This window comes from Hylobates moloch, unplaced genomic scaffold (assembly GCF_009828535.3).
Source record: "Hylobates moloch isolate HMO894 unplaced genomic scaffold, HMol_V3 SCAFFOLD_1, whole genome shotgun sequence".
Classification (NCBI taxonomy): Eukaryota; Metazoa; Chordata; class Mammalia; order Primates; family Hylobatidae; genus Hylobates; species Hylobates moloch.
In genome coordinates this window covers 63,611,616-63,636,598 of record NW_026652276.1, presented here as the reverse complement: position 1 = coordinate 63,636,598, position 24,983 = coordinate 63,611,616, and the positions used below count along the sequence as shown (strand labels likewise).

Here is a 24,983-nt window from a genome sequence, read left to right as displayed (position 1 = left end):
AGCTGTTTTGCCTACGGGCACACAACACAGGCTTATAGCACCTGAAAAATATTTTTCTCATTTCATTAATATACAAAAGGAAAGTCCATGGATAAGAGGAAGAAGTTATCACTTGCCCAGACAAATTTATTCCTGCTTTTCCAGACATAATGGAGAATCAAGCCCAATAACGACAAAAATTGTGATCTTGCTATGAGAAAATTATACAATTCCAGGAGGATTTTAAGCCTGTAAAAGCAGCATCGTTTATGGAGAAATATCTAGAGACTTCTAATTTTGGTCCAGAGAGAGTCTTGTTATTTTCAGTGCCCAATTTTCTATTTTTCTTTTTTGGAGATGGAGTCTAGCTCTGTTGCCCAGGCTGGAGTACAGTGACCCTATTTCGGCTTACTGCAACCTCTGCCTCCTGGGTTCAAGCGATTCTTCTGGCCTCAGCCTCCTGACTAGTTGGGATTACAGGCATGCACCAACATCCAACATGCCTGGCTAATTTTTGTATTTTTAGTAGAGATGGGGTTTCACCATATTAGCCAGGCTGCTCTCGAACTCCTGACCTCAAGTGATCTGGCTGCCTCAGCCTCCCAAAGTGCTGGGATTACAGGCATGAGCCACGGTACTTGGTCCCAATTTTCTATTTTCATGGCCCCTTTGTAAACAACTAGAACCTCCAGATGTGAAAATAAAGAGGAGATAAGAATTGTTGAACCTCTTGCTATTAAAATAATTAAACTGAAATTTACCACAGTATCTGGCACAATAATAAATACCCAATAAGTACTTCTCAGACTACAACATTTTAACTTTGCTACATTTTCTTGGTGGTGCATTGGTAAATATTAGAAAATGCAGCACATAGGAAATAAACCTTTGCTTCCTGAACCTACGTTTAAAAATTAAACTTTCTGAATCTAGACTGGTAAGTTAAATTTTCAGGATAATCATGGCCAATGACTTGGCTGACTTTCAGAAGTCATTTATGAATAGGGTGCTAGTTTAGAGATATTCTAATTAATATATTCGTGGATTGAATTTGCATGGCAGAAAAGCTGCATAAAGCAATGAGGATGAAATGAAGCAAGTCATAGCTAAAAATCAATTAACCACCTTCTACACTTAGTACTGCTGACGTTGTCCTCTCTCCACAGTCATTGTGTACAATGCAGCTGTATAGTCCTTGGTCTACCAGCTGAACATTACATATGGTAAGAAACTGAATATTTCCATTTTGTGATTGTTTCAGTCTCTCGGATTCCTCTATCTTTGCACCTTCGTGAGTCCAGGTTACATCAATGAAAGAATCATCTTTTAAAACACAGAGGAATTGAGCCGTGTCACCGCACTTTACAGTGACGTCCTGAAGATGCAGGAGAATCTTGGGCGCCTCACCCGCGGACTCTTCAGCACATTCCTTAGATAGCTCAGTGCTTTCTGCAATTTGTGAAAGGGATGCAGTATGGCGCAAATGTATATCTTGAACGGATGCAGCTGTGTGGATGGAACTTTGAGATACACTTTCAAAAACCTGCACTTCATATTCATATGATGATCCTTGAAATGACTTAATTTCCTTTTTGCTCTCCTCCTTTGTGAAAGAGGAATCTGCTACTGCCTGGGACTTGGTGGACTCTCTTACATCTTTCCCAGAACTTTGCCTATCTAGGGCTTGCACTGTATAATCAAGTGACAAGAAAAAGAAAAGAATATTAAGATCTAAGCTTTGTCACTTGCCCATGTTAGTAACACAAAATGGCATGGAAGATGAAGATGAAAGACATAATTGTCACTTGGAAGCAGCATGCCAGATGCAACATGATCTAGATGTCAGGATCACACAAAAGAAAATTCATTCCCAGTGATTCAGTGCCGAGTGGTTGATGAAGCCTCATGCAGATGCCATGCAGTATCTGGTTCCTTCTTTCTGTTGTCATTTCAGCTATCCAAAGTGACCCAGTCTGTCTTTCTCTCTTTCACTCTAGCTGACTGTATTTGGGTTAGCATTTGCTCTCTGTCCACGGTATGCTTTATAAGTAATAATCAGCAAATAGATCATTTAATGACGCAATGATACAATATTGCTTAGAAGAGTAAAGAAGCCAAACAAAGGCGGTGCCCAATAAAATAATTACTGGTTCTCTATTGCATAGAACACATACTTCAGTGAAATTTAAAGTATGTAGGTTAACCCATAATTGAGGACCTAGGGGGAGTTATTGCATGTTATTTTATTAGTAAGTTATGGACGGACCACAGTATGCAACAAAACAAACAGCAGAGACTCTCATTAGTAACAGTGGGACTGAGAGGTATACAGCAAATCAAAGTCCTTGAAGCAAGATGGGCTTTACCTTTTGGAGTCACTGTGAGTGTAGCTGCACAAGTGGCTTCCCCAGCACTATTGGCTGCTTTGCAAGAGTACTGCCCAGCATGCTCTGAGTAAGCATCAACTATAAGCATTAAAGCCATGCCTGTGGACTCCTCAAAATGGAAAACTACATCTTTTGTTGGTAGAATTAGCTGCTGGTTATGAAACCATTGGATTTCTGGCTTGGGAGTGCCAGAAACCCTTGCATGAAATCTGACTGTCTCCCCGCTGTGCACCCTGAGGCTTGACAGAGGCTGGATGAAGCTGGGCTTTTGGCCAAGGGGCTCCTTCTTAAATGAAACTGATAAAGAGACATGCCATTGGGAGTTTGATGTATTTTCTTCAAATTTGCTAAATCCTGAAAAGAAGCATACCAATTTTTAATGTCTTACCTTGCATTGAAACCAGAACTCATCTGGAGTTGTCTACAGATTTGTCACAAATTTCAATAATGGACTAGAATTCAGTCCAATCCTAATGCCTTGTCCTTGTATGTCACTATTGATTCGAAGTCACACAAGTTCACTTCCATTTCCCAGAGAAGCAAGCTGAGACATGAATGGGCTAAGGAACTTCACTACATTGTTCATGAAGGCAATAGTGGAGTACCCAACAGGGTTTCAGACATTCTTTTCTTTCTTCCTCTGGTTGTAAAGTCAACTTTTTAATTTTAAACCACTTTAAATTCATTATTTAAAAAACATCTAGTTACAGTTAATGCGTAAGGTTAAGAAAAAAATATAAGTTTCTCTAAATCCTTATGTATTTGTATGTACTGAATACTACAGACTGTATTTGCTCAGGAAAAATAGTCCCACTATATAAAAATGCTATCCTTGTTTGAATCAAAGTCCCCATGTTACTGAGGAAGTGTTTCTGATTACAATTTAAGAGCCCCAACTAACAGAAATGTTAAACCACTTTAGGACTGGACTCCTTAACACTAAGACATTCTTGAAAGGAGGATGAATATAGCTCGCTGGTGCAAAGACCTGAAACGGTCTAGCTTTTGTGAAATCAAAATTGTGTCAGCATGATAGGAGGATGATAACACTCTTAGATGTTTTTAAAATATAATTTTTATCTTAGCCAATTGAGAAAACAAATCTACCTATTTTTGCAGCATATTTCACCCTCTTCTGATTCATGCTGATCAGGAAGCATGACAGCTGGTGACAGCAGCAATACATTACAAATTGTTACAGAGAAAAAGCGGGGCCAAATGAAACATGATGGTCTATGATTCACAATGAAAAGTGGTAAAGGAGAAGCGAGAACATGGCATATAACTGGAAATAATTAGTTGAATTAGAAGAGAATGGTAGGTACAATGATGATTTACATGAACTCTTGAGTAATTGTTACAGACATTGTTAAGATTCGATCTATATTTAAATGGGGTTCTGAAAGTTGTTTTACTTTACCTTCCAGACTCAGGTTGGCTGTGCTTGACACTTGGCCTACAGCATTACTAGCAACAAACGTGTAAGTTCCTTCATCTTCTGGATAAGCTTCGGCAATTTCCAGCTGGTAAGTGTCTTCAAATTGAGTCATTCTAAAGAACCGAGATGGCTTGATTTTCTTGTCTTTGCTGTACCAAGACACTTTTAGATCTGCGACACAAAAGAAAAGAGATACTTTAACCACAAAAACTAGTGGATTTTTACAATTTACCTGCAGACACAATGTTAATAATACTAGTGCCTACATTTCATATTTGACTTAATAACATGATACTTTTCTCTGGGCATGCCATATCTACTATTGTTAAATGATTTCCTTTCATCTTCAAGAAGGAAATATAATGATAGAAAAATATAGCTTGTCCTATGGTTGAACTGGTTGTAATGTTTAAAATATAGAATTTCAGTTACATTCTCTTTGGACATTTGCATGTCATGCAGTGGAAGCAGGGACAAGATTTTGACATATTCAGTGACTTTGAGAAAAAGACAGTCCTAAGAAGAGTCATCAGGAAAGGTTTGATCTGGGCTTGTAGTTGCCTTCTGGGACAGGAAATGAGAAAAATCTCCACTTTTGGTTTGCAGAAAAATCAATCAAAAAGAGAGCTGAGAAGATCAAGATATGAAAAGTCTAAAATAGATACCTTTGAAGGCTGTAGAAAAAAACTCTCTATCTTTGTTACTAATAAGGAAAAGGTTTCAGTACACCGTATATATGGCACAAATAATTGTACAGAAAATAATTTTTTAAATAAAGAGGGTGATTTATGGTATTTGAGCATCTTAGATACATTTGACTCTTTTCAGAGTGGCAGTTATAAGACATTATAATAAAGCTAGCTATTTCTATATAAGGATTTGAACCATCTTAAAATAATAGAAAGTAAAAACCCAAATTACGGTAAAGTAGCAGGTTATTGTGTTGTAATAATTGTAGGTGATATGCACTCTAATTTTAGTTAATTGTTTGAATAGCCAAAATCAAAGCCATCTTGTTTTTGGAGCACAGTCACTATACCACTTCTTTGTCTCAATACCGTCCAAGATGATCTTCTAATAGTCCAACCATCTAGCATTTGTCTGCATTTTAATGCCAATACTTGTCTATAAAAGTTACTCTCCTGCCCATGATGGTAGTTGTGTATAAATGGCAGGTTCTCCTCTTAGAGTAACAAATCTGTTCAGTTCCTTAGATAGTAAGGTAAAGTAGAAGATGAAATTCTGGCCAGGCGCGGTGCTTCATGCCTGTAATCCCAGCACTTTGGGAGGCTGAGGCGGGCAGATCACGAGGTCAGCAGTTTGAGACCAGCCTGACCAACATGGTGAAACCTCGCCTCTACTGAAAATACAAAAATTAGCCAGGTGTGGTGGCGCACACCTATAATCCCAGCTACTCAGGAGGCTCAGGCAGGAGAATAGCTTGAACGCGGGAGAGGGAGGTTGCAGTGAGCCGAGATCTCCAGCCTGGTGACAGAGCAAGACTCCGTCAATATATATATATATATATATAAAGAAAATGAAACCTTGACACTACAACTTGTCAGCTGTGTGGCCTTGGAAATGTCACTTAAGCTTTCTGGATTAGTCTTTTCATTTGTAAAATGGCATACATAATAATTTATGGGCTATTCATTGCATACAATTGCTGTGAGAATTAAATGATGTAACACACATGGAAGGGCTTTATAAACCACTGGCACAAGTCAGTCATTATAGCAAGAATATCTAACATCACAGATGGAAGCAACGGTGTCTTCAATAACACGCCAAAAGACAGTGCCATGTGATATAACATGAAACACCACCCCTATTTAGTTTGTGTGAAGGGGTGTGTGTGTGAGATCATCAATGGTACATCCTCTTACAAGGTTCTCTGCTTATTTCTACTGACAGCTTCTTCCTTTGGTGAACTGAATGAGGCACCAGGATACACATGAACTGCCACTGGACATGAACTGCACACAATAGGTGAGTTAACAGGTAAAACTTTTCTTGGTAGTGGACTTGGTGCTTGTGGCTGTGATGCCATGATCTGCGTTACTCATCAGCCTCTCGCGGCTTCTTTGAGGCCATTCTTCTCCCATATTACTACTTCTGCAATACCCCACTTCTCTCTCCTGACTCCCCTGGCTGAGGGCCTCATCCACGCTCTCCAGGCCTATTGTAGTAACCTCTCTCAAGTTCCTGACTGCCAGTTTCGCCTCCCACATCTGTCCATTCCTTCTTTCCCTGTCACAGTATCGTTTCTAAAAAGCAAACCTGATCATGGTACCCAGGGGCTTAAAAATCCTTCAGTGTCTCCTAAATGTAAACAAGATTAATTCCAAAATCTTCAGAATAGAATACCAAAGACTTTAGCACGGCCTTTGCCGTTACCCAGCCTTCTCACCCACTCATGATATCACTTTCCAACCGTACTTAAACCACTTGCTTCTAGCACATGAAGCATTATTGCAAGTTTTGATGACTTGGAGATGTTGTTTTCTCATCATAGGATGCCACTGTGTTCAATGATCCTACATATTTTTCAATGCTCAGTTCACACATCTTTCTCTGGCTGTCTCCCAGACAGAGAATGATGAGTACATGGGCCTGTTAATAGCACTTACAACCTTGGGATATAGTTGTGTGCATGCATCTCCTCACCTACATGTCAAGCTCCTTAAAGGCAAGAGCAAGATCTGCACCCCAGCACCTAGGGTAATATCTCAATAGCAGGGAAACAATAAATGGTAGAATTAAAATTGCACAGATGCTTAAATGAATACAGACAATATCGTTGCTAGACTAATTATTCATCATTTCTGTTTAGCTAGCTGTCACTGTGTAACCCTACAAATGACACTGACTCATCGTCTGTAGAATAAACAGCAAAAAAATAGCTTTTTTACGTTTTAAGATTCTGCCTTTCCAAATTACTCCTCTACCAGTAGGTGGCACTGGAGACCTTCAATAGGTAACATTTTCGCTGTTAGAAACAGCACCTGGTTGCTCAGGGCCACGTTTCATGCTTCAGAAAGTACTGCAACCCCCAAGAACATGGGGGCTTCTGAAGACTCCCAGTTTCTTTCCAATTTGTGGAAAGCAGGGCTACACTTACTTAAGGCAATACCTGGCCAGAGGAAGTTATGTAAATATTTTTGGTCCCAGTGGTATGAAACTATGTGAGTTGGCAAGTTTTTAAAAGGTCATTCTATTTAATGAATTTAATTTCTTTCATATAGAAAACAAATTTATAAGAGGATGCTAAAACCACAATATGTGTACAGATATTACCACACATAGGAAGCTAATGATCTTCTCAGTTTACAAAGCCTATTCAAACTTTTTTAAAGACATTGGTTATGCAGAAAAGATAGTGAAATTTTTCTCTTTCTACCCCAATTGGTGTCTTATAGAGTGCTTCAGGTGTATTTCTACAACACTTTAAAGGCAACACTACCACATGTTAATATGTTATAGACTTAAAAGCACTATACCAATATAGTTAAGACAAATATTACTACTTTGAATGATGTATATATATGTTTATATTTAAAAATTCCTCTAAAATTAAATAAATGTGTAAATTATTTAGTGTAGCTTTAGTGAATTTGCTTTTAAAATATATTTTTTATTACTGTGTTAGTAGGATATTATCAAATCAGTCCTCATTGATTTAGTATTTCTTGAACACTATCCCTCAAGTATGCAGTCTATGGTATTTGTCCATATTGGCCACCCAATACTAAACATTGATGTTTATATAATTCCTCTCTATGGCTATAATAAAATGAATGTATTGAGCCCCAGTTACTTGGCAGCCATGCCTATAGGTGCTTTACGTACATTACATCTTTTAATTATGCTCATAAAATCAAATAGGTCTATTAGATTTCTAGATCACCGTCTCCATTCCTTAGGAGGAAATAATCAGGTCAGAAGACCAATTGAAGTACTAACCTGTTTAGAAAAATAAATCTTGACAAGGTAGAGATTGTATTATAAACTAATGGGAGAAGCATAATAAACAAAACAATACAACTTTGCAATTACTTTTGCATCAGCCTAATAAGAGTGCTGGGAGATGCCCAAGCTTTGAGAGTTTCCCTTTGGCTGGGAAACTCTCAAATAATTGTGATTATAGACAATCAATTATGACTTGAAGGGGTTCCACATATATTGTCTCATTCTACCAAGATCAGATTCCTGGGATGAGGAAATTGGCTGGTGGTACTTGAGAAGCATGCCCCAATTAAAAATGGTAGCAGCTAACTCTGATTGATTACTATATGATGAGCACTGTGCTATGTGCTGACTTGAGTTACCTAACTTAATCTTGATAATAATCTTAAGTGTTTGGTAACAGTCATTTAACCACCATTAATTAGTCCAGTCAACAATTACTTATGGAATATCTACTATGTATCAGGTGATACTCTGGGGCAACGATCCACTCTTGTTTTCATAGAGCTTACCTTTTAGCCGGTACTATTTTTCAGATGCCAAATTCTAGGCACTAAAACGGAATTCCTAGCCTCACAAAATATATTTTCTAGGATTGAATGCAATCGTATACTCGATGTATTCATGAAAGAAAGAGAACCAGAGAAATGATATATTTGTCTAAGGTCACATATTGAAAGCAAGATTCAAATTCAGCATCTTTGACCATAAAGCCCCGACTTTTGACCACTATAGGATATCGTCTTCCAAAGGATACCTTTCACACAAGCATTGTCCATAGACTGAATAATGTCTTATATAAATGTATTATTCTTTTGAAATATATGTGGATGCTATTATAATCTAATAATTTTAGTTTTGTCATTGTATTTTATCAATTAAGAAATTAAAGTGCAGCTACAATCATAAAGGGAGCATGACCTTTTTTAAGATTAGTGAAAAACACTAATATAATTTTTTTATTGTGATAAAGAACACAACATAAACAACCATTATTAAGGGCACAAAATAGTGAAAAATACTTATCTAATTCTTAATAATTGAAATAAGTTTTCTGCTAGATTTCCATTAAGCTTCAAATTATGCATGAGAGATGTTTGTGAGGGAGGAGAAGGTGACAGAATGTTTTTCCCATTAATTATTTGTAAGTATTAGCTATGATACCTTTTGTTCTTAAACCTACCTGTTCCAGAAACCCGGCATTGAAAACGGGCTGGCTGCCCTTCAGAAGTGACAGTGTCCTGAAGCGGGGTGATGATGGCAGGTGGATAAACAGGCATTTCCTGATCAGGAGACACAACTTCTGGAACTAAAGAAAGAAACCACAAGATTTGTCATGATTAAGTCACCATAGAGACCTCACAGAAGGGAGCATGTAGGTTTATCTTAATTTATTTCACAGCAGAGTGCTTTCAAAGTTGGGTAGCAATCTACTTTTATGAGCTCCAAATTGTATTTTTCAATGCACTGGGAAAGGACAAAAGGCTGCTTCTTAGGTTTTATTTTCAGCTGGAAGTAGCAAGGCATTCCTACCTTCCACTGAGAGTGAAGCTGACGTTGTGGCAACACCATAGTCATTCTTGGCTTCACAGGTATAGACTGCCGCATCCTCTGGGAAGGCTTCAATTAGCAAAAGCGTGTACTCTTGCCCATCATGAAGAAATTTGCACTTGAAGCCAGTGGAAAGCAGCTGCTCTTCCTTGTACCAGGAAATTTTGGGCTGTGGTCTTCCGGATATCACAGCACAGAAGCGGGCAGGCTTGCCAGACTGCACAGTGACAGGCTGGAGCTCCTGCAGAACTTGGGGCGGTTCAGGAGCTAGGAGTAAATATTGACAAATAGCCCATGAAAAAGTGTAAAAACACAAGACAGCATGCAAAACTCTACATTAATTTGTTGCTGGCTAGTTATACATCCAGAGACAAAATTTTGGAAGTGTGGTAGTTTTACTTGCCTCAGAATATTAGAACATTCTTTCTGCTAAGAATGAAGAAAGCACTTGGAATTTGTCCACATGCAGAGAGAATAGCTTCAGGAAGATGTTTTTGATATTTTGGGGGCATGCTGAGAGTGCCGAGTTAACCTGATTATCCCAGTTTCCGTTTGTGGTGGGGGCTTAGCGATGGACACCTGAATGAATTATACAATAACTTCCACGTGCTACCTATTTTCTTTTTTTTTTTTTTTTTTTTTGAGACGGAGTCTTGCTCTGTCGCCCAGGCTGGAGTGCAGTGGCGCAGTCTCGGCTCACTGCAAGCTCCACCTCCCGGGTTCACGCCATTCTCCTGCCTCAGCCTCTCCGAGTAGCTGGGACTACAGGCGCCCGCCACTACGCCCGGCTAATTTTTTTGTATTTTTAGTAGAGACGGGGTTTCACCGTGGTCTCGATCTCCTGACCTCGTGATATTTTCAAAAGTCATTTGGACAAATCATGTGGTGAGGAGGCTCATATCATTCCGGTTTGTTTGTTTTGCAAGTATTTGTGTTTATGTCATAGTCATTTTGTTATGTACCAGTGCCAGTAAAATGCGATAGGTAAGTATTGAATGAATGACTGAATTAATACTATTTCAGATCTAGTTAAACGCCATTAGGTAGACTTAACAAATTCAGCTTTCCTGTTTTCTAACTAAAGCATATTCTCAGTGCTGTGATGAGTGAGGGGATCTGGTTAGTTCATGGAACCCAGAAATTAGAAGTGACTTCTGTGAGGCTGGTTGCGGACACTATCATAGAAAAGATCTTTACTTTTCTGTGCCTCAGTTTCTCCACTACTAATACAGAAATAATAAGAACTGGATGCCATGACCATTTGGTCTTCTAGGAACCCAGGGAATGTTGGCGATATGGTTCATCTTGGTGAATCTTGAGATTACCCCTGGAGTTCCTGCATCTGCCTCAGGGATATTTTATTCAAAGAGATATGGCCTAGGATGAGGATAGGAAGGGAGGTTCCATTTTTCTCTTGCATCTAGGTTAGACTCAAAACAAGGTCAGCTTGAGATTCAGCCTTAAGATTTCTAATGAGGAGAGCAGAGGTTTAACAGCACTTCCCTGAGGACTGCTCAGAGGCTCCCCAGGAGTGCTTGGTAGCATGTGGAATTCCCCCTCCAAAGCAAGAGCCCCTGTTCTTAGAGCTTGGGGTAGAGAGCATCTAGTTCCACATTGCCTGAGGCTCTCTAGGCCTTCCAGCATCTCAAAGAGGACTTTTGAGTTTTCCCAGGCACTCCATACCAGAGGCTGGAAACACCCCTTTCACTTGGTAGTGCTGCTAGGACTTGAGCAGTTCAGGCAGAGGGCAGAGAACTAAAAGAGTTTAACAGCAAATCTAGAAGCTCATCTGGGGTATATGAAAATGGACACCCAATGGGTGTTCAATAGTTTTGAGCAACCAGATGAGGATCTGGCCATCAGGTGCTTTCTGAAAATAACTTCTCAATAGGTCTTTTAACAGCTGCCCTCCCTTTTCCATAGATACAATGTGAAAAAAAAAATGTAGCTGCAACCACATGAATACCATAGGTTCTTTAGAAATTTCCTTCGAGTTACAAGAATTTAATGACTTAAACAGGAGGGTTATTTCTGATGGATCCACAAAATATGCTGAAATCTGTCCCTACATACCATTGACATAGAGAGTGACAGAACTCCTGTTCCTTCCTGCCACAAAGGTGTATTCTCCTGCATCGCTCTGTCTGGTCTCAGAGATAAACATTCGGTGGATTCTTCTCTCCACTACATATTTGTGTCGTTCTTGAACTTGGAAATTGATTTCAATGCCGTCTTTATACCAGTGGGCATCAACATCATCTTCATTGACCTCAAACTCAACAACAGCACGCTGTTTCTCAATGACCTGTTGATAGAACAACATAAAAAAAAAAAAAAAAAAACTTGAAGCTCTGGTTTCCTCCCAGTTAATCAATTTCTAAAACTGGTCAATGAATGGCATGTGAAAACAATATATTATAATGTAATAAGTTGGCTGATTATAGCACTCTCTAATTTTTCCTGCCTAGTATTGGACAAATGGTACATAAACTTCTCTTGTAGAGAATTGTGTTTACACCTGCATGGAGGAAAGGAGCTGCCCCAAAGAGACAATTATTTCATCCTTAAATGTTTGCTTCTTATTTACTAATAAGGGATATAATGATGCTTTACATTTGGGGGTTTTTATTATCTAAAAAGTTATTACTTAATTTGATTTCACTTTATATGAACAATAACTTTGTGGGCTAGGTAGGAATTATTATCCTCATTTTAAGAGTGAGAACACTGAGGTTGAGAATTGGCAAATAAATGATGGAAGACATCTCCAGGTTATCTGAGTCCTCATTGAAGGCTTTTTCATTATGGTCCACAGTCTGTAAAGCCTGGTTTTCTTCGGATGAGCAATAAGATAAAGCTGAACTCAACTGGTATTTCTCTAGACATGTTTCCTCCATTATATCATTTGGGATGATGGACACTTATGAGGACAAGCTCTGTAAATGCAGCCGACAGCAAAAGTGCCCAGCATCTTTGCCAGGAACCCAGCATGGCTTGGACAGGGCTTTCTCTTAGACTTCACAGAAAGTACTTCTAGCCACTAAGTCCCTTGACACTTGACTCTCCATAGATAGAAACCTTCTGAGAAAATGTCACCTTGTTCTAAATTTCCTTAATTCTAATTGATGTGTGAACCTCACGATTTACATTTTAATTCTTTTCCAGTTGGTGCTGCTTGGCAAGCAGCCATTTATTAGACAGAGAAATTTCTACAGCTGCTTTAATTAACGTATTTAGACAGCTGCTAGGGACACCCTTATTCCCTGACTGGAAACTGTGACTAAATTGAGGTCAGCATAAGAGAGTCTAAGCCAAGTAAGAATGAGCTGATTTAATTCTTTAAAGGACAGTGGTTAGAAAATGTAAAAGGGAAACATTAAAATATAAAATGATAGATTATGGACTACTAATGATTTTTCAAAACACTTAGTATGTAGACAATACCTGAACCTCCTTTTTAATACTTCGGATGCGAACATCTCTGCCTTCTACAAAGAGTTTTGCAGTTGACACGTTGCCTCCTGCCACCACTGTGTACTTCCCAGCATCAGACATCCGGGTGGACGGGATCAGAAGGCGGTGGACATATTTCTCCTTCTGAATCTTTATTCTGTGGATGAAACGGAAATTCGAGTTTACTGTATGGTGATTCAGAGGAAACTGGGAATTACTGGAATGTAGCAAGACAAAACAACCGACCTGTCTGTGATCTGCAGTTCCTGGTCATCTTTCATCCACTGTACAGTGATGTCAGGTTCAGAAACTTCACATTCAAACATGGCTCGCTTCTTCTCCAGTACCTTAATGTCCTTAATGTGTTTCCTAAATTCTATATGACGAGCTGGAAAATAGCATGTAGAAAAATTCACATTTTTCACAGCTTTATTGAGATATAATTCACATACTATACAATCCACCAATTTAAATTATACAATTCAATGAATTTCCATATATTCATCATTGTGCAGCCATCACCATAATTTTAGAACATTCTCATTCCCCAAGAAGAAATCATGTAACCCTTAGCCATCACCCCAAGGACTTTTCTATTGTCTCCCCTGTAGACCTAGGCAACCACCAATCTACATCTCTATAGATTTGTGTATCTTGGACATTTCACATAAGTGGAATCATACAATATGTGGTCTTTGTATGGTCTCTGGCTTCTTTCACTTAGCATAAAGTTTTAAAGGTTCATCCATGTTGTAGCATATCGTAGTGCTTCCTTTTTATTGCTGAATGATATCCCATTGTATGGCTATCCCACATTTTATTTATCCATTCATTAATTGATACACTAAATTTTATAAAGCATGTATGACATTTTTCCTATGGATCTAATATGTATGAAACCATACCTTCCACATAAAGTGTGGCTGTTGATGTTGCTTTTCCAGCCACAAAGGTGTAGTCAGCAGCATCCCCGAAGTGAACATTCCTGATGTTCAGTGAGTGTGTGAGCTTTTTGGTTCTCATCTGGCACTTGTCAGTTGATTTGATTTCCACACCATTCTTTAACCATTTGTAAGAGATGCCTTCATAGTTCACTGTCACCTCAAAAGTAATAGTGTCTTTTTCTTCAGCATTGATGTCTTTCAGCATGGAAGTAATCATGATTGCTGCAAAGGAGAAAAGAAAAAACACCCAAGGAGACTTTACGTAAATATGATGTGGGTTATAACAGGTGCAGAATAAAAACTTGGAATGTTTTTAGTACATCTTTTGAGGAGATTACAGTTTAGAGATATAAGCTTTGATACCTTCCATGTACTATACAGGACAGTGCCAACTCACAGAGGAACAGAAAGATCAAGTGATAGACACTGAGGCATCTTTCCAGGTAGCCTTTCAATGCTACTCTAACTGGAACATTTTATCCAGGTGGAGATACTAGTGCTTTACGCAGTGTAACCACATACTAGATGTTTTAATTAACGATTTTTTTTTTTTTTTTTTTGAGGCAGGCTCTCACTTTGTCGCCCAGGCTGGAGTGCAGTGCTGTGATCGTGGCTCACTGCAGCCTTGGCCTTCTGGGCCCAAGCAATCTTCCCACCTCAGCCTCCTGAGTAGCTGGGACTACAAGTGTGTGCCACCATGCCCAGCTAATTTTTTTTTCCTTTTGTCTTTGCTAGAGGCAGGATCTCATTGTATTTCCCAGCCTGGTCTCAAAATCTTGATCTCAAGTGATTCTCCTGCCTTGGCCTCCCAAAGTGCTGGGATTACAAGCTTGAGCCACCCTGCCCACCCAATCAAGGATTTTTGAGTGGTCAGCAAAGAAAAGTGTAGGATATAGAATATCAATGAATCTACTGAATATGTCATATTATATATATATATGTGTGTGTGTGTGTGTGTATATATATATAATTTTTTAACTTACGGGTGACTGTCAGGGTGGCGCTGACTTGGTCATTGCCACAGACAAATGTGTATTCTGCCGAGTCCTCTGTGCTGGTGTTCATGATGATCAGCTGGTGGAGTTTTCCCTGCACAACTATCTTGAACTTTTCACTCATCTCAATTTCCACACCATTCTTCAGCCACATGGAAGGGACGTTGAAGTGGGACACTTCGCACTCAAAAGAGGCAGTTTTGGTCTCAGGCACCTCGATATTTTTCATGGTTTTTGTAATATGTAATGCTTGGTAAAATCAAAGAGCACTTCAGTTAATACAATTTATTTAAAAAATAGATGAAACCAAACAAATAGATACATGGGGTTCATCAAGGAAAGGGCCGTAGGGGCTGCCTGATACTTACTCTCCACAAACAGTTTTGCTTTGCATTCCAATTGCCCGACCACAGCTGTGTATTCCCCAGCATCTGAGGGGGAGATGTTCTGCAGCATCAGCTTGTGGACCTTCCTTTCTGAGACCAGTCTGTGTTTGTCACTTGGCTTAATTTCCACATTCTTATGGAACCATTTTACTGGAACGGTGTCATGGGAAACACTAACTTCAAAGGCAACAGTGGCATTTTCCAAGGCTGTCACATCCTTTGGCTTTTTAATGATCTTGACAGCTAAGAGGAAAATTAGGGCAATTCAGTGATAGGGTTAACTTAATGGTAACCATGGGCTGACTACTTGTAAAGTGTTTCTAAATCAACTTACTCTCCACGTGCAGTCTGGCACTGGCTCCAAGCCTTCCAAGCCTGAAGCCATAAACAGACTCATCCACGATGGCACAGTTTTTAATCCTCAGAGAATAAATTGTTCCTTTGACAGAGATAGCATACTTTTCATTGGATTCCAGCACAACTCCATTTTTGATCCACTGGACACCTTTGACATTAGGGTGTGTAAGCTCGACAGTGAAAACAGCATCCTGTGTTTCTGTCACTGTGAGGTTCTTCAGAGTCTTCTTAATTTTGACAGCTAAAGACAAATTTATGATTGGGTTAGAAAATATAGATGACATCATCAAGGAAAAGAAGTCCTGAACAAGATCATTGCTTAGTCACTCTGGAAAAGAATGGCTACCAAACATTTTGCAGTTATGCAGCACCTCTGTTTTAAAAAACACCTGAGATTATTTAGGGGAATCTGGGATCCAACTGGACATGTACATCGTGAAATGATTTTTCTATGCTTGAGTAGTATGAAGTTGGCATAGCTATGTATTAGTAGCATAATAGACTGACTGGAGAAGGGTGAAAAACGAATGGAGAATCAGTGTCTGATTTAGCTGTTTCACAGAGCTTTAACCTAAGAAATGGCTTTTTTGCATAAACGCATTTGATAAGCAATTTTGTACCTTGTGGTATGTGTCTCAGGAAGGTTTAGAGGATCTAGAATGACTTTATGGAATGAAAATTTATGGTATCCAAAATGGCCATATCATTTGTCTTTTAAAGTGATAACGATCAAGCTTGTAATATGATTTGAAAAGGACAAATCCTATGTTACTTACCTTCAACTTTGAGTTTGGCAGATGTTTTGGAGGTGGCCACCTTGTAGGTATATTCTCCAATGTCATCTAATTTGGTGGCAGCAATGATAAGTCTCCTTTTGTGGCCATCAGACTCACTTCTGATGTTGTTAGTCAGTGGTAGGTGTTTGCCATCCCTCAACCATTCACCTTTGGAATCTGGGTTGGCAACTTCACATTCAAACACAGCTTCCTGGGATTCAGCTACGGTCTGATCTGTGAGTGGCTTGGAGATGGCCCCACCTTTGGAACAAGAGATGTACAGTATGAGTCTTTTAAACATATTCACACAATAGGAAAATCTTTGCAGAAGTAAATATAAAATATCAAATTTAAGGACATGATTTTGAAATCATGAAATGTTTATAAGATTGTTTTTACCCATATTGAGAAGGTACCAAAGAAATCCCTTATTCTAAGTATGCATGACTGATAATTAGGAGAAATACTGGAATCAGAAAAGTTTTGTGAAGAAAAAACAACTGTTGAATTAATAAGAAATTCTTAGAACGTATACCACTGGGATAGCCTCTAACCCAATTCCTTCTTCTTCAAAAGCATTTTACTTGGTCTTTTAATGATTATTTCCTGGGAATCTGATATGTTGACTACATAAAAATTTGCTAAACAAAATGTACAAGTCATCAATGTTTCTACTACATTAAGGATTTCTATATACTAAAAATCACTGTGTTGGCAAATGTCACCCATTCTATGAAGTTTCACCCCATTGCCTCCACTCTTATCATCCACTAGCAGAAATAATTACTGCTTTAACAAGCTAGTTGCTTATGTATCTGTCCTCTCTAAATTATGAATTTCTCAAGAAAAAAATCATTTCTTATTTAGTTTTGTGTCCTGAGTTTCTACAAGTGTCTGACCAATGGTAGGTACTTTAAAAACATTGTGTGAAATCACAGAGGGGTTCATAGTTTATTCCTGTCTCCACACATTTAAAACATGTAATTTATATTAAATGTATAAAAACGCTGAATCTGAAATTTTGTTTTACAAGTCTTTTATGGTCTGATCTCTGAAGAAATCTTATAATGTAAGTAAGTATAAACCATGAAACTTTCATACCAAATAAAACAAATCATTACCATATGACTTGCTTCAATACTAGATGTAATGGACAACATGATCTGAATGTAACATCTCAACTCCTCAATATTTAAACTGTAATGAGCCAAACAAATTAATGATGACTTCTAGTTTTTTCTGACAATTGATTTACATTTTTTATTCTTCATTGTAAAACTAAGAAATTCTACTGAATGATGGTCTTATTTCTACATGATATCATAAGAGATAGTTACAGTAAGCTGTATTTTGAAAATATTTATTGAGTTCATTAAAATGTAGGAAGAAAATAAAAGGCACAAAGGCTAAAGAAGCAAGAATGGCTAAAAAGGAAATAATTCTTTAGAGTAAGAAAGTTTAAATAAAGCTCAATTCAGCAAACATCAATTGATTATCTGTCATTTGCAATATATTGGAATATACAAATAAAATTCCAGATTTCAGGAGTTTATACACTGATATTGAAAGAGGAAATGGGGAATAAGACAAGTGCATAATAAACACTAGGAAAGAGGCACATATAAAGTGATCCTGGGGTTGGAGGAGGAAGAGATCATATACAAATGGAGAGATTAAGGAAGGTTTAATGGAGAAGGTGACGTTTGAGGTAGGCCTAGAAGAACATTTGTAATTTAGGCTGGTGGGAATGGTGTTGCAAGTACTATTGGCTTTGGCAACAGCATAAGCAGAGGCATGGAAGTGGGAAACTGAAAGGAATTTTGGAAGAAATGAATAATAATTTCTTAAAATAACAATCACTTCTCATAAGAATTTAGATTAATAAATATACCAACCTGCCACAGTAAGTTTTCCAGATGTCATATTTTCTCCTGCATAAAATGTATATTTTCCTTCATCATCTTTCATCATATTTAGAACTGTCAATTTGTATATTTTTCCATGTGCTTCAATTTTATATTTAGAACTAGGCTTGATTTCCTTGTCCTTAAAATTCCACAAGACATCAATTCCAGAGTGGGACAGCTCAACCTCAAACACCACATTTTGAGTTTCTGTACAGGTAAGGTCACGAAGACCTCTGATAATTTTAATTTCTGGAGAAAAAATAAAATAATCTCTTGGTTATTATTAAACTGGGAAAGTAGAATGCTTAAAGTAATTATTAGATAAGTAGAATAATCCTTACTTTCTACAGACAGATTACAGTTGGTTTCAACTCTGCCAACCATCAGCTTGTAAGGTCCTTCGTCTGAAGCATGAGTTCGGTTAATGACTAGTCGCTGTTTAGTACCTTTCACGATGGCCTGCACACGGTCATCAGGCTTGATTTGTTCATCATTTAAGTACCACTTAACAGAAGTCACATCAGGGACTGAGACCTTACATTCAAGCACAGCCTTGGTGCCTTCAATCACGTTAACATCTTTTAGAGGTGTTATCACGTCCACACCTGCAAAATCATACACACAGGAGGAATGAATTTTGTTGAAATTGTCTGCTCCTTGAAGTTCTTTATGTTGCTTGATAGTGTAAACATAAAGTTTTATAAGTAGGACTCACTATAAACAGAGACACGCCCACTGGTGGAGAGGCCAAGGGCTGGAATGGTGAAAGAGTAATTTCCAGCATCTTCCTTAGTCATGTCTTCAATGAGCAGCATATGAGATTGTTTGTCTATCACAATGTGAACCCTGTCACTGGGCTGCACTTCTTGGCTGTCTTTCATCCAGACGCCTTCCACACTTTCCAAGGAGACTTTAACTTCAAGCTGAACAATGTCACCCTCACAGACTTTTTGGTCGGTAAGTCCTTGTAGGATAGCAATGGGGCGGGCTGTGAAATAAGGGGAGAAAAAGAATGTTATGATCATTTTTTATCAATAAGCCATAACGATGCTCACAGCAGGCTGACAGGAATGGGAAGACTTACGTTTCATCTTTAGTTTACAGGTTGTCTTTTTCCCGTCGATGACAAAGGTATATTCTCCCTGGTCCTCCTTGGTTACATCCTTGACTGTGAGGTTCTGACGTCCACGACGAGACGTAATTGTGTATTTGCCATTGGATTTAAGCTCCACACCATTATGATACCATTTTCCTTCTATATTTTCTGGGGATACAATGCACTCTAATTCTCCTGAATATGATTCTGGGACTTCTATGTCCTGAAGTTCTTTCACAAACTCAACAACTGCACCTGAAGTGTATAACAGAAAGAGAAATCAATTTTTTTGGAGAGGTATGCATCTAGACTTAGGATAGAGATGATGTCTTGTATGTCTCTTATCTCCCTTATACTATGAGGAATATTCTTAATATCTACCTGCTGATGGCTGAGAGATAAATTTTCAGTAAGAAGCAGTTATTTTAATTTTCAAATATTTTTGAAAGTAAAGAATTTGCTTCAATAAAAAACTTAAAAGCTAAAAATCAAGATAATACTGCTTTAAAAAATCCAAATGGTCAAATTGTTAACATTCTTAATTAGGAACATAAATTTATGATTCTGGCTATGAAACTTATAGCCAATTTCCAGATAATTGTTTTATGAAAGAAAAATTGCATAGCTAATTTTACCACATGCTAAGGGTGACTTTAGAACTTAGGTAAACAATGAAATCCTTCCTTGTTGAATACCTTCAACAATAAGTTTAGCAGTCGTTTTGATATTTTCATCTTCCACAAGTACACAGCTGTAATCTTCAGCATCAGACATATCAATGGTCAGTATGGAGAGGAAGTGAACCTTTCTGTCAGAGTGCATCCTGTATTTATCTCCCTCATGAACCTCTATACCATCTTTATACCATTTCACTTTGACAAATGGTTCTGAAGTTTCACATTCAAAGGTTGCCATAGTGTCTTTTTCCTTAGCAACAACATCTTGTAATTCCTGTGTGAAAGTGATCAATTGCTTGGCTACAAGAAAAAGGTGGGGGAAAAAGGGGAGAGCACATTATATTAAATTAAATTCTCAACCTGAGGAATGGGGAAAGAAAATAAAAGTAAACACACTCATGGATATTCTTGAATACAAAGACAGGTCCATCAAAGGAAAGACATGCAAATTACCTTGGACAAGTAAGAATGCGTGACTGGAGGTTTCTCCAGCTATGTTGATGGCTTTTACCATGATGCTGGCAGAGTCCTCAGCAGTCACATCTCTTATGACCAATTCACAAACATTGTCTTCGGGCCAGTACCAGTAGATCCGGTCAGATCGTTCAATTTTGACACCATTTTTGTACCATTCACATTCGGGGTCTGGTTTCCCCACGACTCTGACCCGGAAGTGTGCATCAGATCCTTGGCCCACTGTTTGGCTTTGGATTCTTTCGAAGATTTTTGGAGCCTCCATACTAGGACTTAGTTCAATCTTATCAGGTTTAAAAGTTGGAATCGTGATTTTGCCTTCTTCGGCAAGAGCTTTCTTTTCCTCTTCAGTTAACTCTTTGGTCCAGTGGAGAAGTTCATCTTTTGTCTTCCTGAGGAGTTCCTCATAGGATTCATCCTTTTTTCGAGACTTGAGCTCCACAGCAGTAATGGCTTCATAATAGCCCTCTTCTGTTCTGCGCTTGAATTTACTGCGCAGCTCTTCCGACTCTTCGGGCACTTTTTCATGGGTAATTCTTTCAGCCCTTTTCAACTTCACAACTTCTTTGGTTTCAGTGGTGTCAACAGGTCTATCCACTTTTTGTACTTCAAACTGAAGCTTTCCTGGTTCGTGTACGTGAAACTCAGGCCTTGGTTCAGGAGCTCTCCTAAGGACAGACCTAAAATCTTCCCTCTGTTGAATCTCAAGCTTCACTTTATGCTCTATCACACCTTCAGGATTTTCCGCGGTGACCTTCACTTCACCTGTGTCGTATGATTTGCAGTCCACGATGTCCAGGTAATGGATACCATCATAGCGAACTCTGAACCTTTTGCTTTTGCGGATGAGCTGTCCATTGAGGTACCAGTTGACTTTGGGCTGAGGGTAGCCTGTTACCCTGCAGCGGAACCTTGCGGTCTCCCCTTCAAGTACTCTAACTGGCTCTGGGAACAGGACAATGTCTGGCTTTTGCTTTTCTTTCTGATCTGTTGTTACACCTGTAAGTGCACCTTCATGAGCCATTCTCTCTAATTCTTCAATTCTCTGTAAGCCTTTCCTCCCCTCAGGCAATTGTGATTCTTCCACAAGACTTTTCTCATCTTTAACAATAAGGGTAGCAGATGTGTGATCTGTTCCATATTTGTTAGTGGCTCTGCAAGTAATGATACCACTGTCTCTAGAATATGCAACGCCATAATCAAGGCTGCAGTACCCAAATTCATTGATCATACGGAGCCTGTTGGCTGCTTCAAGTGGCTTTCCATCATGGAGCCACTCCACCACCATCGTTGGGTCGCCAATGGGTGTTAGCCTGCATTCAAAGTGGGCAGGCCCAAAGCGCTTAAGTCTTAAGGAAGTGAGTTTTTTCTTGAAAAATGGTTTCTGTTGTTTCTCTTTGTCATAGAGATCACCTTCTTCCCATTGCTCTTGACCATATCGCAAATGGAGGGGCTCCAGTTCTGGGGCTGCAATCTCCTTTGCTCTATATGTCCCCCGTGGGATGATTAACTTTCTCTCTGGCTCAGGCTCTGCAAACTCGACTTCAACATTTACTTTGCATCTTGTAGTGTCTCTGCCAGCTTTATTAATAGCAGTCGCAGTATACCAGGCAGAATCTTGGCTGACAGTGGAATCGATTTTAAGGGCAGCTTCTCCCTTGGTTCCTTCAATTCTATAAAAAGTTGGGGGAGGGAATAATCAATATAGTAGTATAGCTTCCCTGGTTATTGGATTTGCATAATGAGCTTAGCTTTATTATTTCCACACTTACCTGATTTTGGGATATTTATGAGGCACAATGATGTCACTGTTTTTCAACCATACAATGTCAGGGTTGGGGTTACCCGTAGCTCTGACTTTCATTTCAAGTCGGGAACCTTCCTTTATATTGACATTTTTCAGTTTTTCTACAAACATCGGTTTTACCTGATGTTCCACAGCTGAAAGAGAAAGGTCATGATTTAGGGGGAGTAAGGCTGAAATACCTGTTTATAACCCAAGTGATAAGAAAATTCATTTATTTTTATTTTATCTCATTTTACCTTCCACAGTTAAAATCACTGAAATTGATGATCTGCCTGCCCTGTTTTGGGCAACCACAGTCCATTCCCCAGAATCACTGGGTGTGGCAGGGACAATAATTAGTGATTGAGTACCATCTTCTTTAATGACTACTTTATGGGTATAGTCATTGACAATTTGCTGGCCTGTGAAAATATGTTTAAAAGAAAGTAGATTTTAAAATAGTTTTTAAAAATTGTTAGACACATACATAAGCTTGTTTTTGTGTTTTTATGATTCATGAGCAAAAACTTATCATACTTACCGTCATGAAACCAGAACGTCTCTGGCATAGGTCTACCAACAACCTTTAAGTCAAATCTGGCAGTTTGTCCTTCTAAACATTTGAAAGAAACAGGTTTTAACACAAAGACTGGTTTATATAGTCTCTCAAGTTGTGACTCATCTGTCTCCTCCAGCCTACGTCCAGGTGACATTCTTGCAGGGGACATCCGTGCAGGAGACATCCTTGCAGGTGACATCCGTGCAGGAGACATGCGTATAGGAGACCTGCTCACTGAACGTGGAGAGAGAGATCTGCAAAACAAAGACAAACATTACTTTCATGAGGCATAAGGAAAACTCAGCAAAACAAACTTCATTTTGTCTTATTCATTATTCATGTTATTTTAGAATTTACTTCTTGCATGTATTAGAAGACACCTCAAACTCATTCAGATCTAAAATAGAATATATTATTGTTGCCCCCACAACTATGTTTTTCCTATATTCTCAATTTTGGCTGGTAGTCATTCAGTACATCCAGGTACCCAGGCTCAAAAATCTTGGAATAATCCTCAATACTCTCTTTTCCTTACCACTTGGATTTAATCAGTCACTAGACTTTTTTGATTTAACTACTAAAACATCCTAATAAATGTTGGTTGGATAAGTAAATCAATGAATACATTTATGGAAAAATAAAAAACATACATTCTTTATCTCAGAGGAGGAAAACATAGAAATGAATTTGGAAACAAAACAAAGCAAAACAAGACTCCATCTACACATTGCAGCCAGACTGACTTGGAGTTTGAATGCTGGCACCACCACTTACAGGTTGGATGAATTAAGGCAATTTTCGTAGATTCCCAGCGCCTCAGTGTTCCTATTTCCAAACCAATAATAGTCATCTTTTTATTGCAGGGCTGTTGTACAAATTTACATATGTAAAAATCAGGTGTCAAATAAGAGCTATTGTGATTATAGCTATAGCACTAGGAAAATAAATAGTATGATACACTGATGAAAATTCTTTGCTCATCTTACATAGGTGCAAGAAATAAAAACTCCTGGCAATTGTTGGTGTTGCCAATGGTAAGTTTCTGTGCCATCTTAGCCCTCGATTTTCTTCTTACACAATAGCAATTTGCTACTATTTGATGTTTTGAAAACAATTTACATACTAAATAACCCAAATTATTACAAGTCTTACCTGATTCTGCTCACTGGCTCTGGTGTGGGGATGTAAGTCGGAGCTCCAAGTGGTGCAGCAGGCTCCACATACAATTTCCCTGAGCAAATTGCATTTCCTTTAATATTGCTGGCAAATGCAGTGTAGATTCCTTCATCTTCTGGAAGAACAACAGGTATACGCAGACTAGCTCTGCCATCTTGTAGAAAGTCCATTTGGTATCTTTCTCCATGTTTGATGCGCTTGCCATCTTTGTACCAAGCAATCTGCAAAGAATACCATGCATGTATGAATAAAATTTACATCAAATAGTTATATTTTAACCAACTTGTATCTTTACTGTGGCAAGGAGGTATGATCAATGTTTATATTTTACCTTTGGTAATGGATATCCAGACATCTTGCAATGAAAAGTGACACCCATCCCCTCAAGAATTCTATAATTCTTGATTCTTAAATCAAATCCTGATTCAACAGCTTCAGATTCAGAAATGTCAACTGCCATCTTTTCTTCTCCATCTTCTTCAAGAAGTTCTTCTAATGTAGTCTTTATTATTCTATATTCAATTTCTTTAATAAGTCTCTCTTCAAAGGAAGAAATATGGAATTCCTATGCAAAAAGATTATGGTCTGTTAAAAATACATATCCTTACTGATATAAATTATTTAAGGAGATGTATCTGAGCTAGACTGTTGAAGTTTTTAGCTGGGAGAAGAATCTAGAAGACTTTTTGGTTTGTTTGTTTTAATCTGCATTATAGTCATCTTTCCCAGTGAATGCTGTGACATCTTGGGTAGAAAGGTATTCCAAAAGCAGGAGTTAGATTTGGGTTAGAGGTTACATTAGCTTATCACACAGATGAAGAGATCTTGGCATGAATGAACTCAGCTGTACTAATATTGATCTTTTCCTTAATATATTATAAACCCTATTTCTAAAGTCACATTTATGGCCTATATGTAATCTCTATTTCTAAACTCACAGGTGCAACATACCATGAAGATTAAGGAAACTTAGCAGCAGTTAACTTGGACCTGCTAATAGCTGTCTAACCCTGAGCTCATCACTTGTAAATGAAAATATCAAACAAAAAAAGGAAAGTATAATTTATGAAATGGTT

At 38.3% G+C, this 24,983-nt stretch overlaps 1 protein-coding gene and 1 long non-coding RNA gene across 2 annotated transcripts in view; one reads left to right on the top strand and one right to left on the bottom strand.

Moving 5' to 3' along the window:
- Window positions 1-24,983, bottom strand: part of TTN (titin) — a 288,926-nt gene that overhangs the window by 218,284 nt on the left and 45,659 nt on the right. Inside the window, exons 23-44 of the mRNA XM_058440679.1 lie at window positions 24,239-24,472; window positions 23,884-24,128; window positions 22,714-22,985; window positions 22,430-22,594; window positions 22,159-22,327; window positions 20,366-22,059; window positions 19,931-20,212; window positions 19,224-19,490; window positions 18,855-19,127; window positions 18,481-18,744; window positions 18,128-18,388; window positions 16,233-16,493; window positions 15,434-15,697; window positions 15,082-15,342; window positions 14,702-14,962; window positions 13,680-13,940; window positions 13,021-13,162; window positions 12,766-12,931; window positions 11,395-11,626; window positions 9,304-9,588; window positions 8,954-9,079; window positions 3,787-3,975 (exon numbers count right to left, since the gene is read on the bottom strand). Coding sequence (XP_058296662.1) covers window positions 3,787-3,975; window positions 8,954-9,079; window positions 9,304-9,588; window positions 11,395-11,626; window positions 12,766-12,931; window positions 13,021-13,162; window positions 13,680-13,940; window positions 14,702-14,962; window positions 15,082-15,342; window positions 15,434-15,697; window positions 16,233-16,493; window positions 18,128-18,388; window positions 18,481-18,744; window positions 18,855-19,127; window positions 19,224-19,490; window positions 19,931-20,212; window positions 20,366-22,059; window positions 22,159-22,327; window positions 22,430-22,594; window positions 22,714-22,985; window positions 23,884-24,128; window positions 24,239-24,472 — 6,574 coding nt within the window. The remainder of the gene's footprint in view (window positions 1-3,786; window positions 3,976-8,953; window positions 9,080-9,303; window positions 9,589-11,394; window positions 11,627-12,765; window positions 12,932-13,020; window positions 13,163-13,679; window positions 13,941-14,701; window positions 14,963-15,081; window positions 15,343-15,433; window positions 15,698-16,232; window positions 16,494-18,127; window positions 18,389-18,480; window positions 18,745-18,854; window positions 19,128-19,223; window positions 19,491-19,930; window positions 20,213-20,365; window positions 22,060-22,158; window positions 22,328-22,429; window positions 22,595-22,713; window positions 22,986-23,883; window positions 24,129-24,238; window positions 24,473-24,983) is intronic.
- LOC116810602 (uncharacterized) lies at window positions 21,936-24,973 on the top strand. The gene is made up of 2 exons (XR_004370331.1): window positions 21,936-23,765; window positions 24,848-24,973. It is a non-coding gene; the product is annotated as an uncharacterized LOC116810602 (long non-coding RNA).